The 13,493-nt window shown below is 45.3% G+C and overlaps 1 protein-coding gene across 1 annotated transcript in view; it reads left to right on the top strand.

Annotated features, from left to right (window-relative positions):
- tnr (tenascin R (restrictin, janusin)) overlaps positions 1-13,493 on the top strand; it is a 70,406-nt gene that overhangs the window by 54,242 nt on the left and 2,671 nt on the right. Inside the window, exons 21-30 of the mRNA XM_085929773.1 lie at positions 1,258-1,377; positions 1,527-1,670; positions 4,060-4,179; positions 5,103-5,246; positions 8,180-8,310; positions 9,740-9,872; positions 10,032-10,183; positions 10,264-10,360; positions 12,357-12,518; positions 12,675-12,838. Coding sequence (XP_085785899.1) covers positions 1,258-1,377; positions 1,527-1,670; positions 4,060-4,179; positions 5,103-5,246; positions 8,180-8,310; positions 9,740-9,872; positions 10,032-10,183; positions 10,264-10,360; positions 12,357-12,518; positions 12,675-12,838 — 1,367 coding nt within the window. The remainder of the gene's footprint in view (positions 1-1,257; positions 1,378-1,526; positions 1,671-4,059; positions 4,180-5,102; positions 5,247-8,179; positions 8,311-9,739; positions 9,873-10,031; positions 10,184-10,263; positions 10,361-12,356; positions 12,519-12,674; positions 12,839-13,493) is intronic.

The following is a 13,493-nucleotide window of genomic DNA, read 5'->3' as shown; positions in this document are numbered from 1 at the left end:
CTTTTCCCCGCCGGGGTGACATTTAATCCATATCCCTTCAGGGATCAGGCCCGTTTCCCACCTGTACTTGTCGGAGGTGACTTTCGACTCGGTGCTGGTGGCGTGGAGCTCGCCGGCGCCGCCCGCTGATGTCTTCATCCTCAGCTACAGCTCAGCCGATGGCACCGACACCTCCAAAGTGACCCTGGAAGGCTCCAAGACGAGGTGGTCGGTGCGAGGGCTGCTTCCCTCCACTCGGTATACCATCAGCCTATTCACAATACAGGGGGACGTCACCTCCGATCCCATCACGGCGTCCCTCACGACAGGTGAGATGCCCGATGGGATGGAAAAGACCCCCGGCGAGCATAGAGATGAAACGAAAAACACGTCGATTTGCAATCCTGGTTCCAGCTGAAAAGCTGAATCAACTCAAACGGTTTGAGTATCACAAATGTCAAAGCGAAATGCTGTGAAGGATCACGCATTTTCCAGCACAATCAAAACAGGATATACAATACAGTGTTTTACTCTCATATATTTTTCCTTTGGACAAAAAGCAAAGCGTGGAGAGTCTCTGTTCCCAAAAGTGCCTCTCAAATATACACAAACACAGTTTTTCTTTTATTTTATTCTCATTAGTTTCTTTTTTGTATGATTTCTTTTTTTGTATTATTACAGTGACTTTTAACATAAAAATTGTCCTCATTGCGAATGCTGAATCATCATGATCGGAGCAAATGAAAGGGAAATCGTCTGATCTTGTTTTCTTCTTCTTTTTACATTTTGCACCTCTCGGGAAAGATTCATTCAATCATAAACAAAACACAGTTTTACTTTTACCAGCGCAAACACAATTAGTATGATTACCATGGGCCCGACATTTATAAGAAGCCGCTGTTTTCCGAGCAAGTGGAAATGAAATGATTTCAAAGGCAGGAATTCTAAATGACCCCCCTCTTCTCATGAATACTACTCATTATTTTAAAGTGGCACCCATGCTGCTGCTTTCCCCTGAGCTAAAAGATAGAAGTGGCCTAATCTCCTCTTCATTACCTCCATCACTTCTACTTTCTAATAGCAAAGCAACTGCCATCAGATGACTTGTTTGCTCACATCGTCTGCGCTCTAACCTTTTCCGCGGTCGCTCGATAGTCGGGTAAACAAATTGACCGGGGGGGGAGACAGCAATACGTACAAACGGCAAAACCGTACTCAAAAGTAAATGAATGCTTCTTCTAAATTGTGAGAGTCACATGATTGCGTTTGTCGCCGTAGGTATGGACCCACCCAAGCAGATGACGGTGTCCGCCGTGGCCGAGGACACGGTGACCATCTCGTGGATCAAGCCGCTGGCTCCGTTTGAATATTATAAGCTTTCCTACCAGTCAGCCCGAGGTATTTCATTTGAATACGATTTGCTGAACCTCCAATAGCGTCGTCATCTTTTGCCAATGCATCTTCAATGATACGTAGCTGCTTCACCATGATCGAAGAGTAGATGTGTTTCAAATCGGACACGCCAGCAAAGCTGCCTTTTCCCGCAGGTCGAGTGGACAGCGTTGTGATTGACAGCGATGTGACCAACTACACTTTGTCCAGTCTGTTCCCTGCTACCGAGTACGAGATCAGTCTGAACGCTGTCAGGGGAAGCCAGGAGAGCAAATTGGTCAGCGCCTCAGTCTTCACAGGTAAGGGGAAAAAAAACAAGTCGCTGATGTGAACATAAAAATCCAATTTGACTGGAGTACGAGATGTGAGTACACACTTCCAAGAAGCGAGAGAGAAAATGAAAAGGTACAGCTGGCATCTGGCATTGTGGCCAGAGATGAAAATGACCACCCCCTGACCCGCTAATTGCCAACCTATTCCGCAGTCCGTCTCGCGTCACGCGCACGCGTTCTTTATCCTTTGGCCTCACGTCTATCCTCTTGAATCTTTGCACCTCCTTGCACACTTTCCCGCTCTTTCACTTCATTGCACCCTTCTAAAAAAAAAAAAAAATCTCCCCTATTTCTAACTCTGATTATTTTTCCAATCGGAATCAAGCGGCGTAGCGTGCTTCCACATGAATGCACGGGAATATGCAACACACTTCGTCTCATTCAAAAAATTCCCTTCACTCAATATTAACACACTCCCTGTGGTGTATGCAAAATCGGTAACGTGTGTGCGTGTGTGTGTGTGTGTGTGTGTGTGTGTGTGTGTGTGTGTGTGTGTGTGTGTGTGTGTGTGTGTGTGTGTGTGTGTGTGTGTGTGTGTGTGTGTGTGTGTGTGTGTGAGGGAGGAGGAGGAGGAAGCTGAAGGGAGCTCAGGAGAGTAGGGCAGAAGGTGTGGTTGCATGCCAATGAGATGTGATTCGCAAAGAAAAGCCAAGCTGAAGAATGCATTGAAGCAGGGAAAATATCAAGCTAAAATGATTCTTGAGCCAACAATACCAGTGTGTTTGTGAAGCGGAGCCATTAGGATTGGAATGGAAGAATACAATGAAGCCCATTGACGACGATGATTCCTTTTAACAGTGAACGAATTAGAAATGATAAATAACGTTCACATCACGCCAGCCAGGGATCCTTGAATGTCACTTCTTACCTTGATAGCACACTTGGTATTTAGCATAGTCATCCAAAATTGCATGGGGGAAAAAAAAAAGTGCAATGAATGTTGTTTCATTATCAGAGCAGTTAAAAAAAAAAGCAAGGAGCCATCTTTCATTTTGCCACCAAACACTTAATGTACTGGCATTTAGGAAAAACTGTTTGGCTTGAGAGTAAATGGGCTTTGTGATGAGATGTTTAACGACTAACAATGGGCCTCATATGCAAAATGTCAGGACCTTTAATAAATGATCTCACCTCCCAACACCGGAGTATGGAAGAAAAGCCGTTAACGTCTGGCTAATTTATCATCTTCCCCAAGAACACATAGCTCGGTGCGGGACGAAATCCAAAGTATGTTGATGAATACGAGATGAGGAAACCAGTTTGACACAGTTTTGCAAAGTGCTCTATAAATACATTTGGGTTGAGCTGAGCGACTGGCTTCTTCACATCTCGGATGGGCTCCTGGAAATCCCCATCATGGATGCGTGTAAATTGCGTGGCATCGCTCCGTAGCTCGTCTCAATTGTCAATTTCATTAGCGTGACGCGGTGTAATGTGCAAACAAGAAAGGCAACTTGCAATGAAAAAATCAGTGTGTGTCAAGTGAAGTGGAGCATCATGAGCAGCATCTTCATCAAAGCTCAACCCCTCCCCTCAGTCATATCATAAACAACTTTTTGCCAGTCCTTACTTGAATGGGCCGTACTAGAAGGCAAAAAAGTGTTGTCATCGTGCGTTGTGCCCTCCACTTTTCAAACAGGTCGTAGCCCTGTTCACTCATTCACAAGTGCAATCAGAAGATGGAGCACGGTGATTGGATTATCAAAGAGCTTGATAAAAGAGAGTTGCCCGTTTGTTGTTGGGTTTTTTTTTTCCTCCCCGGTCTCGCTCCACGTATTCCCCCTTGCCATTCTAATTGACTGAATAAGCCTCTGCATAATTTGCTTAAACCTTTTGGCAATTAAAGTAATGACTTCGGTTGACTCGGCCGGCCCAGCGACCAGGGCTCACGGTCAGCGCGCTATCCCGGCAAGATAAACTTTTTTTTCTTAAATTCCGTTGAGGATAGGACAGTATTCATTATTTGCTACAAGCAGCGCTGCGTTGGCCTGCCATGTTCCACGCTGTGGCCAAATCCCATAAATTGGGGTTGAAACATTCAGGTTAAAGGTGGAATCTAATTTAAATTCAGTGCTGCCTTGTCCGGCCCCGAGTGAGAATGAAATTAGAAAGCGCTTGGAGCAACAACAGCAGGCCAAGGTGAACGTCTTCAGCATACTATTTCACTAGAATAAGATTTGAGCACGGCCGTCATAATTATGAACCATTACCTACCACTCAGATGTGAGAGTACAATGATAATATGGTATTTCATCTCTGCTCTCTAATTGGGAACACGTTCCTTATGACCTGAAGAGAGCGCCAGATGCCTCCGTGTGAAGATTTGTACAAATAACCCACATTGTTCCGTTTCTAGCGATGGACATGCCGTCCGAATTGAGCGCCCTCAACATCACTCCGCAAGGAGCCCTGCTGAGGTGGAACCCGCCAATGTCCAACGTTGACAATTATGTGCTGACTCTCACGCACAACCAAGGTAGGTTGGCCAGAGTTTTGGAATTGACTGCTAAATCATTGTTGCAACTTTTTGCCATGCCGCCCGTGTCCTCGGCGACTGACAGCCTTGTCTCGCCCGATAGGTGAAAGATGTCCGTATTGCTCGGCCTCTCAGGGTCTCCCTTTATCATTTGCTCCATCGGAGCTGTGCCGAGTCGCCGGGGCAAAGCCGCCTTCAAACTACTCGACATGCATAATGTCGTCGGCAGTCATTAACCTTTAGCGGCATTTGGATAACGGGGTTGTTCCGCCCCTGCCCGTAGGCGACTTATTCTGCTGTAATCGATGATTTAAATGACTCCGCTCATAGCGGAGGTGAATTATTAATCCTATAGCCATGTATCATCTGCGATTCTCAAGTTAAAATGGGATGTAACGTGAGCTGTTGCAATAAAGATAACAACGTTTGTGCTCACAATGTCAATAATGCAGTGTAGCGGGAAAACGTTTTGTGATGTGTAATATCGTCAACCTGACGGAGCCGCCGAGAGAAAGAGAAAAATCCCCTTGTGCTCACGCGTCATTCACGAGCTGACTTTTATGAAGTGGCGCGAAACAAATGTGAAGGCTTGCGTGCTTAGTTTCCATCATTTCAGCTTCTTTGGCTGTCCAAATAAAACGCTGCCGCTCAGCTCTCTCTCCCACCCAAATCAATTTTCAAAGGAAACCTTGAGTGTAAATTCAGCGCTAGACAAAACGCTTAACAACTTCTCCTTGTATGGGTGTATTGAATAAAGATGAGTAACCCTCGCTATTTCAAGGTAGTCGTGTGTTAATGCAGATAGCATTTCTAGTTTGTCTGTACTCCCTCCCAAAGAACTGCCAGTAAAAAACATGAAATGCAATGGTTCTATTTGACAGTTTGGCTTCTCACTTTTCAATCTTCTTTTTTTTTTTGGGTAGTGACAGCTGATACATTTCTGGTGGAGGGCAACAAGCAAGAGCACCAGCTGTCCAATCTGAAGCCCAGTACGTCCTACTCGGTAGCCCTCTATGCTACCAAAGGACCCCTCACCTCCGGCACCGTCATCGCCAACCTCCAAACACGTAAGCAAAACTTTCTAATGGTCTCCCTCCCAGGCAGCCACGCAGGCAGGGCAGGCAGGCAGGCAGGGCAGGCAGGCAGCCAGGCAGGCAGCCACGCAGGAGTAACACATTTAGAAACAGCTCTTCCGCTTGAGCCAAGCTGCAACTTTTTGGGAGTTTGCAAAAAGTTAAGCAAAGAAAGGAAGTGTGATTCCCAGAGGAGCACCACCTGAGACATGGCAGAGCAGTGTTGCACAAACCTGAAAACATAAATGAAGCTGGAAAACACAACGTAGAACACGAATAAACAAATGTCGGAAGTCCCGAAAATAAAAAGAATAGAAAGCCGCGCGTTAACTCCCTGCTCCTCGGCGCCTCTGACAGTAACAAGGGAAATGTGCTGTCTTCAAGAGGACATGAAAAGCAGCTGTCCTAACGTTGACATGAACCACTAGGGGGAGCCTCACTTAAGGCCTCCTAATCAGTCTGCTTGAGTGGTTGGCATCCACAGTGGGAGCGTTGACATCAGGCAAGTAAATGGGATGGGATTCATCCATTTATTTATTTTTGTAATACTGTGATTTTATAGGCGGCTACACTACTATGACATTTTCCAAAATAGACAGATGACAAAAGATTTATTTGGTTGTTAAATTTCACACTTAATGGTTGGGAAAGGCTTTCCTGAGAGCAAGCTGTATGTATACAAGCTATTAAAAAGTCAATCCTCCATAAAATGTCCTCTTTAAATGGAACTGATCTGCCATAACATTTGTGGCGCATAAACGTGACGGACAATATTATTTCATCCAAATTCACATCTAATCAAATGACATCTGCTCAGAGTGTATTGCTTTTTTATTTTCAGGATAGAAACAAATTACAGCTGCAACTATATATGACAATATCACATGCTATTGATTTCACATTGCATATGAATCACACTGCTAATTGAAATGGCTTCATCGGCTTCTGATCACTTTACCCAAACCCGATGAAAATACAAAAACACACACAGTTAAGGCAAACGAATCAAATTGAAACATCTCACTTTGTTGCATTATCTGTGATTATAAAGCAGACGTTTGAATTTGCCTTCATCTATTTACTTGCTCGTGATTCAGTGGAATTCATATTTTATGACCCTAAAAGTGGCGGGTGGGAAAAAATAAACATGAAGCGCGCTCTCATCCCGTGAGGTAAAAATCCCTTTCTAAAGCTTGAACAAATGATCCCATCTGCTGCCTCTGTGTCTGTTGATTCCATCAAGCATTGTTTATACCCCGTGTTAATGCTCTTCTCAATCCTATTCCGGGCCAGACCAGCAGAACATCCGCTCACCTGCTTCAATGCTCTCGGTTTCAAAAAGTAACGCCTCGTGGCCCGTGTATTCTAATTGGGGGAAAAAAATATATATCGGCCGCTCACCTGTCCGTTCTCGCCGGTCATCTCACTTCTAAGCTTCATCGAGATAAACCCGGTTCGTTCCATAGCACATGCAGTCAGAATGGGAACTCGAGATAAGACGACTCAGAAGAGGAAGCAAATGGAAAAAATAAGGAGTGCAAAGCTCAGGGTGATGTGGGAAAGGCAAAAGGGGGCTCAGCTCAAATATGGCAGCAATGTGGAGAAGATTTGCACATGACCGAGGACTTGGGCTTAACCCTTCAACTCCACCGTTGAGTCCGCAGCGCTCTCTTAGAAGATACACGTAAAGAAGACGTTCACCAATTCTTTGAGTGGAAACTGCAGTAATACTAGTTGTTCTTTGTAGAGGCTAAAGCAAAGATGACTTTGAGCATTATTTGTTTATCGTTCATAAATATCCCTTGCTTATCGATTCACCTGCCGTCTATGTTTGTTAGCATCGAGATAAACTAACGTCAGAAATGATCTAAAATGACAATCGTTCCAAAATGCAGATGTATGTCTATTCACGATTAGTGGAAAAGTTTTCACCCTGGTCCCGCCATAAAACAATATTTTACAAAGTCAACTTTATGTCTGTCACGCACGAAAATGAGACTGCGCTATCTGAAGCCCAAAACACAGGTGATGTAAGGTGGGGAAAGTGAGACGACTTATGGAAAGCAGTGGTGGGCTTGACGATCATCACCCCTTTTCTTTTTGTCACGTACTCGGAGCTCATGTGGAAAGTGCTCTCGTTGCTCCGCTCTCTGTATTCCCGCGGGGTGCTTTAATAGGACAGGAAATTGCTTGGGAGCGAGCGAGACTCATATTGCTTTGTTTATGTGGGGAAAAAAAAAACCCTCACCTTTCTTTTGTCATGTTCATCGTCTGTACTTGTGATTGGCACCTTTTCAAACGTCACATTTCCATCCAGTGGCCGGTGTTGGTTGAGCGGTGAATGCTTAAGCTTAGCTTTGATTGAATTCCAAATAGTCCAAGTAAAAGCAAAGACGGCGGGTGTCCTATTAGATTAAACAAGCAAAAGTGCTGAGGCCCTGCCTGAAGCACCACTTTGTCACGCAGGCAAAATTTGCCCAACCTTGAAATGTAGCTACTTGCAGATGTCCTCTTTAGTGGTGTGTCCTGTAGATTTAACAGAAGCGGCTTGTGCTAAGCTGAAGCTGGAGCTGGAGCTGGAGCTGGGCCAGTGCTGCCGTCCCCTAAAAAGCCAGTGCGAACGAGCGAGCGACCTGAATTTTTTTTTTGTAAGCAATTATCTGTCAATGAGGCTGCCCGCTGCGTCTCATTTCCTGGGCAGCCCTGAGGCCACATTTGCCAGCTGCAGCTGCTTCCCTTCCAGCCTTTTATTGGCGCCCACAGTATCGTCCGGTGAACGACCCGCGCACGTTTTCTTATTAATAAGGCGTGGATCAGATGGACAACTAACCTTGAGCTCTGGAAATCCATATTAGTTTGTACACGTATTGTCTTTTGCCTTGAAGAGCATGTGTCAAAGTGAATAGGATGATGGAATTGCTCCACAGCGATGGATGCACCTCTGAACCTGACAGCCAGCGAAGTGAATCACCGCAGCGCTCTCATATCCTGGCAGCCGCCCAGCTCTGAAATCGACAACTACATGCTCACCTACAAGTCAGCCGACGGCAACCGTAAAGTAAGCATTGATCACGCTGATGACGATGATTAGATTATCATGTCATATACACTGAAAGAAAAAAGGAAATCAGCAAGTTTTGGAGAAGCAAACCCAGGATTTGGGGTTGTCCTCATCTCAATGAATTCGATTGGATTAATTGCTTCTTATAAAAAAAAAACATGTCCTGAATGTTTTTCCTTTCTTTGATGCAAGTGTTTATTTTTTACTCTTTTAAAAAATGCTTCAAAGAAAAGTACAAGTAACCCAAAATGTTTAAGTTGAGTGTTGGAGCAAAATCATACCGGGTGCTTCTGCTGTCATCCAAGAGATAGTTTAAGACATTTCGCTAGCTCTTGGCTCTTCCAAAAAACAACCATTATGAATGGATGAAACAGCAATTGGCGGTATAAAAGGTTAGCTATCATCTTTGCCTCGGCTCGAAAATACTCGGAGTTATGCCACCGCTCCTCGGGGACGCTTTCAACGCGGTGAGCACGCCGCTGGGTACCGTAAAGGAGACATAGTGAGCATTTTGCCCACAATTTGAAACAATCCTCTCCTGCTTTCCCCAAAAGCAAGCTTCTTATGACTCAGCCAAGGCAACAAAGGCGCTCCAAAAGTGAAATCGGAGCGTTGGCATGTGTGAGATTTTCTGAAATCACATCTCATCAATAGTAAATGCCAGTTCACACCTGCAGGAAATCTAATCGTGAACATGGCGTAGTGTTGAACAGCAGCGACATCATTCCCTTCCACGGATCAACTTCTTTGCCTCCGACATTTGAAAGGATTCAAATTCAATTGCGTCACCGGTGGTTGGTAAGGTCACGGCGCACACGTTTGATGGAGTGCCGAGTAAAAGAAAGACAGCACGGTGCGTGTGAAGCTGTAGATGGTCCTGCACTAAACGTCTTGTCTTGACCCTAAAAAGCAGCCGCAGGAAGGGAGAGACGCCATTCACCAGCTGCTCGCCTGCATAATTCACACCGACACATTGCCGGGAAATCTATTCGGTTTCAAAAGCTGTTCAATGTTTGATTTGCGGTTCTTCATATTTAATAATTGTACGGTCGGATTTCTGCTGATTCTTCCTAGACCACTGCACCAGTGAGTTGATGATTTGATGCATTCAGTGGACATTGGAGAGCTGAGACAAAGGCTTGATTTTTTTGAATTTTTTTTTTTCATTCATAATTTGCATGTATTTTTGATTCTTATAGTTGACATTTGTTAGTTTGTAATGATGAATTGGTCAGAGTTGTTGGCTGTTAAGATACCAGAGCGTCTTTTTGTTCCTGGCCATTTCAGAGTTTGCTTGGCACAAATGTTACAGTTGTGCTATTGACAAGAAAAAACGTGAAGGCATTTTTCCATTTCTTAGCCACTGAGGAATGGAGATGATAAGATTTGCAGCGTCAAATATCGTGCACCTGCTTTTATACCCTAGGAGCTGATTCTGGACGCAGAGGACACGTGGATTCGCCTGGAAGGTCTACCCGAGACCAGCGAGTTCACCGTCAAGCTGCAGGCGGCGAGGGGTCTGGACACCAGCGCTGTCGTCTCCACCACCTTTACAACAGGTGCGCTGGAAAGCCGTGCTCCAAAATCACGGCTATCTTCCGTCACGTTACATTTGATCCAATTTGACCACAAAGCATCTTAAGTGCAGCTTATTTCCAGGTGCCGTGCTCTCAAGTATGTGACTCACTGCTCGACTTCCTCTGCTCCTCGCTCGGCAGGGAGTCGGCTGTTTGCCACGCCTCAGAATTGCGCCCAGCACCTGCTGAATGGCGAGACGCTGAGCGGCGTCTACACCGTTTACATCAACAGGGACCCCAGCCAGGGCGTGCAGGTGTACTGTGACATGAGCACGGACCAAGGAGGCTGGATTGTACGATGACTCCCAGAACGCATTTGCTATCTATCACTCAACATCACCTATTCTATACTGCTGTCTTCCCTTTTTATTAGGTGTTTCAACGACGTCAGAACGGCCTGACTGATTTCTCCAGGAAGTGGAGTGACTATCGTGTTGGCTTTGGAAACCTTGAGGATGAATTCTGGTTAGGTAAGAAAGACCCTTTCCATACAAAAACCAGTCAACTTCCCTAGAAGCACCATAATGACCGATATGCAGTAGGCCCATCAAACTTCTTTCAGCCAAAAACGGATCTCATTCGAAAATGCATTTTCGGAAGTGTTAAACAAAGGCGGAACCCGGTTCACTTGATTTGAAATGCCCCCACATCCCGAAAAGACAAATGAACAAAACCTCCTCAGTGTTTCCATGCGACTCATTATGAAACAATAATCATCTTCATGACTAAATGTGCAAATGAGTTAGTTTATGCTACATTTTGTTGTTTGCCGCAGATGATAAGGAGATTATTACATGAATATTTCATGAAGAACTTCAGAAGAAGAAAACATGTTTGTTTTTTTAGCTACTGATTAGAGAACCACATGTCGCGTTTTTGTCACTTTTTTCAATGGCAGTCATGTGTCCGTTTCACATCTGTGATCCTTTTCTTCAGCACTCCAGGCTTTTTTTTTTAAAAGAAGGTCTTAACATTCTATCAAAACTGAAAAGGAAAAGCGGCTGGTATGAATCAATCATTGATTTGCAAGTTAGTGGAGCTATTAGCCGCCAAGGCGGTGCTGTGCCGATGTGATGTAAACGTTGAAAATCCAAGTCTTCTTATGAGCAAATGGAAGAGAACATTTCTTGCCCATCCGCCAACATTTTGGCTCTTCTGTATTTGGACCTTAAGTGCGCATATAGCCTAAAAACCTGCCTGTTCCTTTTGGTGCACTGGAGAGCATTTGCACCACTTTCCCTGTTTTCAGCCTCCTTTTTTCTCTTAAAAGCACCCACCTCAGGATGTAGAGCGGCTCTTTGCGCCATTGTAAGCAAGCCTCCCATTAATCTGGTTCAGCCTCCAGGAAAGTAGCACTCTGTCTATCTATCGTATGCTACTTCAATGACTGAGATCATGAAAATAATGAAAGGAGGAACGGACGTTCATTGGATTCTGTGCTGCTCCTGGTGTGTATTCGAAACAACCACCTGGCTTCGCCTTATGCTAACAAAAGTAGCATGACTGTTGCGGTGTGTCCTGCTTACTTGACAAGAACCTAAGTTTGGCCTTCTTATTCTTTTGCTGTCAAGGGTCACTCGAACGACACGTATTGAAGAATGTAGTCGCTGAACTGGCTCAAAGGAAAGAATGTGCACCGTTATGTATTGTATTTTGCAAATGGCCACCAATAGAGCCATCCCAGCCTCTTCCTTTGTGTGACGACACGTCCACGATCTAATCACGGAAAGCACACTTATTCTAATTACATCCTGTCTCCATTTTTTCCCTTTCCATTCTACACCCGCTTGTGCGCAATGATGTTCATAAAAAACGACAAGGTCATTTTAATGCTAATGTTCTAAGAAGAGAACTCATTCGCGTCAAAAATGCTTTTTTAAATAATGACGCAGAGAGTCATGCCCAGAAACTATTCATGGAAGAAATGTTTATAGTCTGATAATGTGGTGATTTTAAGCGATGCAAATTCAAAACCAGTCGGCTTTATGACCACAACTGCTTTTTTTTTTCTCTCCCTCACCTAAAGCCCCTCGAAGTTGTTCCGTAGATTAGATTTGCTTCCCACTGACGTTTTACAGCCTGAGTTGTACGTCCTTATCACCCGAGGCTTCTGGTGTAAGATTATATCTGAGAGAAGAGGCTGCTTGGAGATGGGCACGCTTTCTGGAATTGAATAGCAGAGGCATTTTGATCTCTCAGGTCAACACGGGGCCTTATCGCCACAGCAAATCTGGAGATAGCAAACTCACCCATGTCTAGGATTTGTTTCCTTGCCAGTGTAAATCACTCAGAAACACGTACAACGGGTTTTCAACAGAGAGCGTTTTTTTCCAAACGTCAAGCAATGTCAAGGTGGCTCTCACATTCTTGGATTTTGGACAGAAAGGGTGAATGTGGATAAATTGCGGTTTTTGATGGTCTTCCTAGAATTTCTTAAATGTACAATGTTCCGTTTTTGCGGCGCAGGTTTGGACAACATCCAGCGGGTGTCGGCTCAGGGCCGCTACGAGCTGAGGATCGACATGAAGGATGGGCAGGAGTCGGTCTTTGCCGATTATGATAAATTCTCCCTGGGAGATGCCAGGAACCTCTACAAGCTCAGGATAGGAGAGTACAACGGCACCGCTGGTAAGTGCTGGACGGGGGAGTGGAGCTTTTCCTTCCATCCTTCCTTCTCCCTAAAATCAACACGGCTTGTTATTCTTAGCACCTTGTTTACTATCACCGACTGCTGTAGCCATGGCAACTAACACGTACATCTCTGGCTCTCTCTCTCGATCTAAGGTGACTCCTTGAGCTACCACCAGGGACGGCCCTTCTCCACTAAAGACAGAGACAACGACATCGCTGTCACTAACTGTGCCTTGTCCTACAAAGGAGCCTGGTGGTACAAGAACTGCCATCGAGCCAACCTCAACGGAAAGTACGGCGAGTCCAGACACAGTCAGGTCAGTCCGACGGAGGCCAAAATCCTTTGGAAAAACACCGGCTCAGATTGCTTTCAATTGAAACCGTGAGCCTCGTTATCTGCTTTTCTGTGACACAATGTGACCACGGCGGCTATGTGTTCCTTTAATGGCATCGAAAATACACTGCCATTAGGGTTGTCCCATCCTTTGCGTGTCCTTTTGATGAAAGCAAGAGAGAATGTGGTGGACGTGTCACTTGAAGGTCAATGGTCATTCTCATCCAGTTTGCCGCCCAAATAAGGTGGAATGATTCTGGATTAGACATCTCAAGCCAAATGGCCTTGAGCAAGTCGCCCTGGCAGCGCACGTGTGTTTTCTAAATGCACTCCTAATGATCGGGGGCTAATTGGGTCATGAATGGCCACAGCGGCTACGCTGATTGGCCTACTGTTGGAGCTCTAATGAAAGGTCACGCTTCCCAAGGATCGGAACTGCCCCAGCAGTTGTCCGCCCATTATGAGACGTGATATTTATCGATCCAAAGTGTCTGCCTGGCTGCCTGCCTGCCTGCCTGTCTGCCTGCCTGCCTGCCTGCCTGCCTGCCCAGGGTCCCCCTGGGGCAGCGCAAATGATTGAATTCATCCTGAAACAGGCAGGTGAATTATGTGCAGGGGGAAAAGGCCACAGTTTATCA

Source organism: Syngnathus leptorhynchus, chromosome 14, assembly GCF_054491065.1.
Source record: "Syngnathus leptorhynchus isolate UIUO chromosome 14, UIUO_Slep, whole genome shotgun sequence".
Taxonomy (NCBI): domain Eukaryota; kingdom Metazoa; phylum Chordata; class Actinopteri; order Syngnathiformes; family Syngnathidae; genus Syngnathus; species Syngnathus leptorhynchus.
The sequence above is the reverse complement of the archived record's forward strand: the minus strand, read 5'-3'. Positions and strand labels throughout refer to the sequence as shown.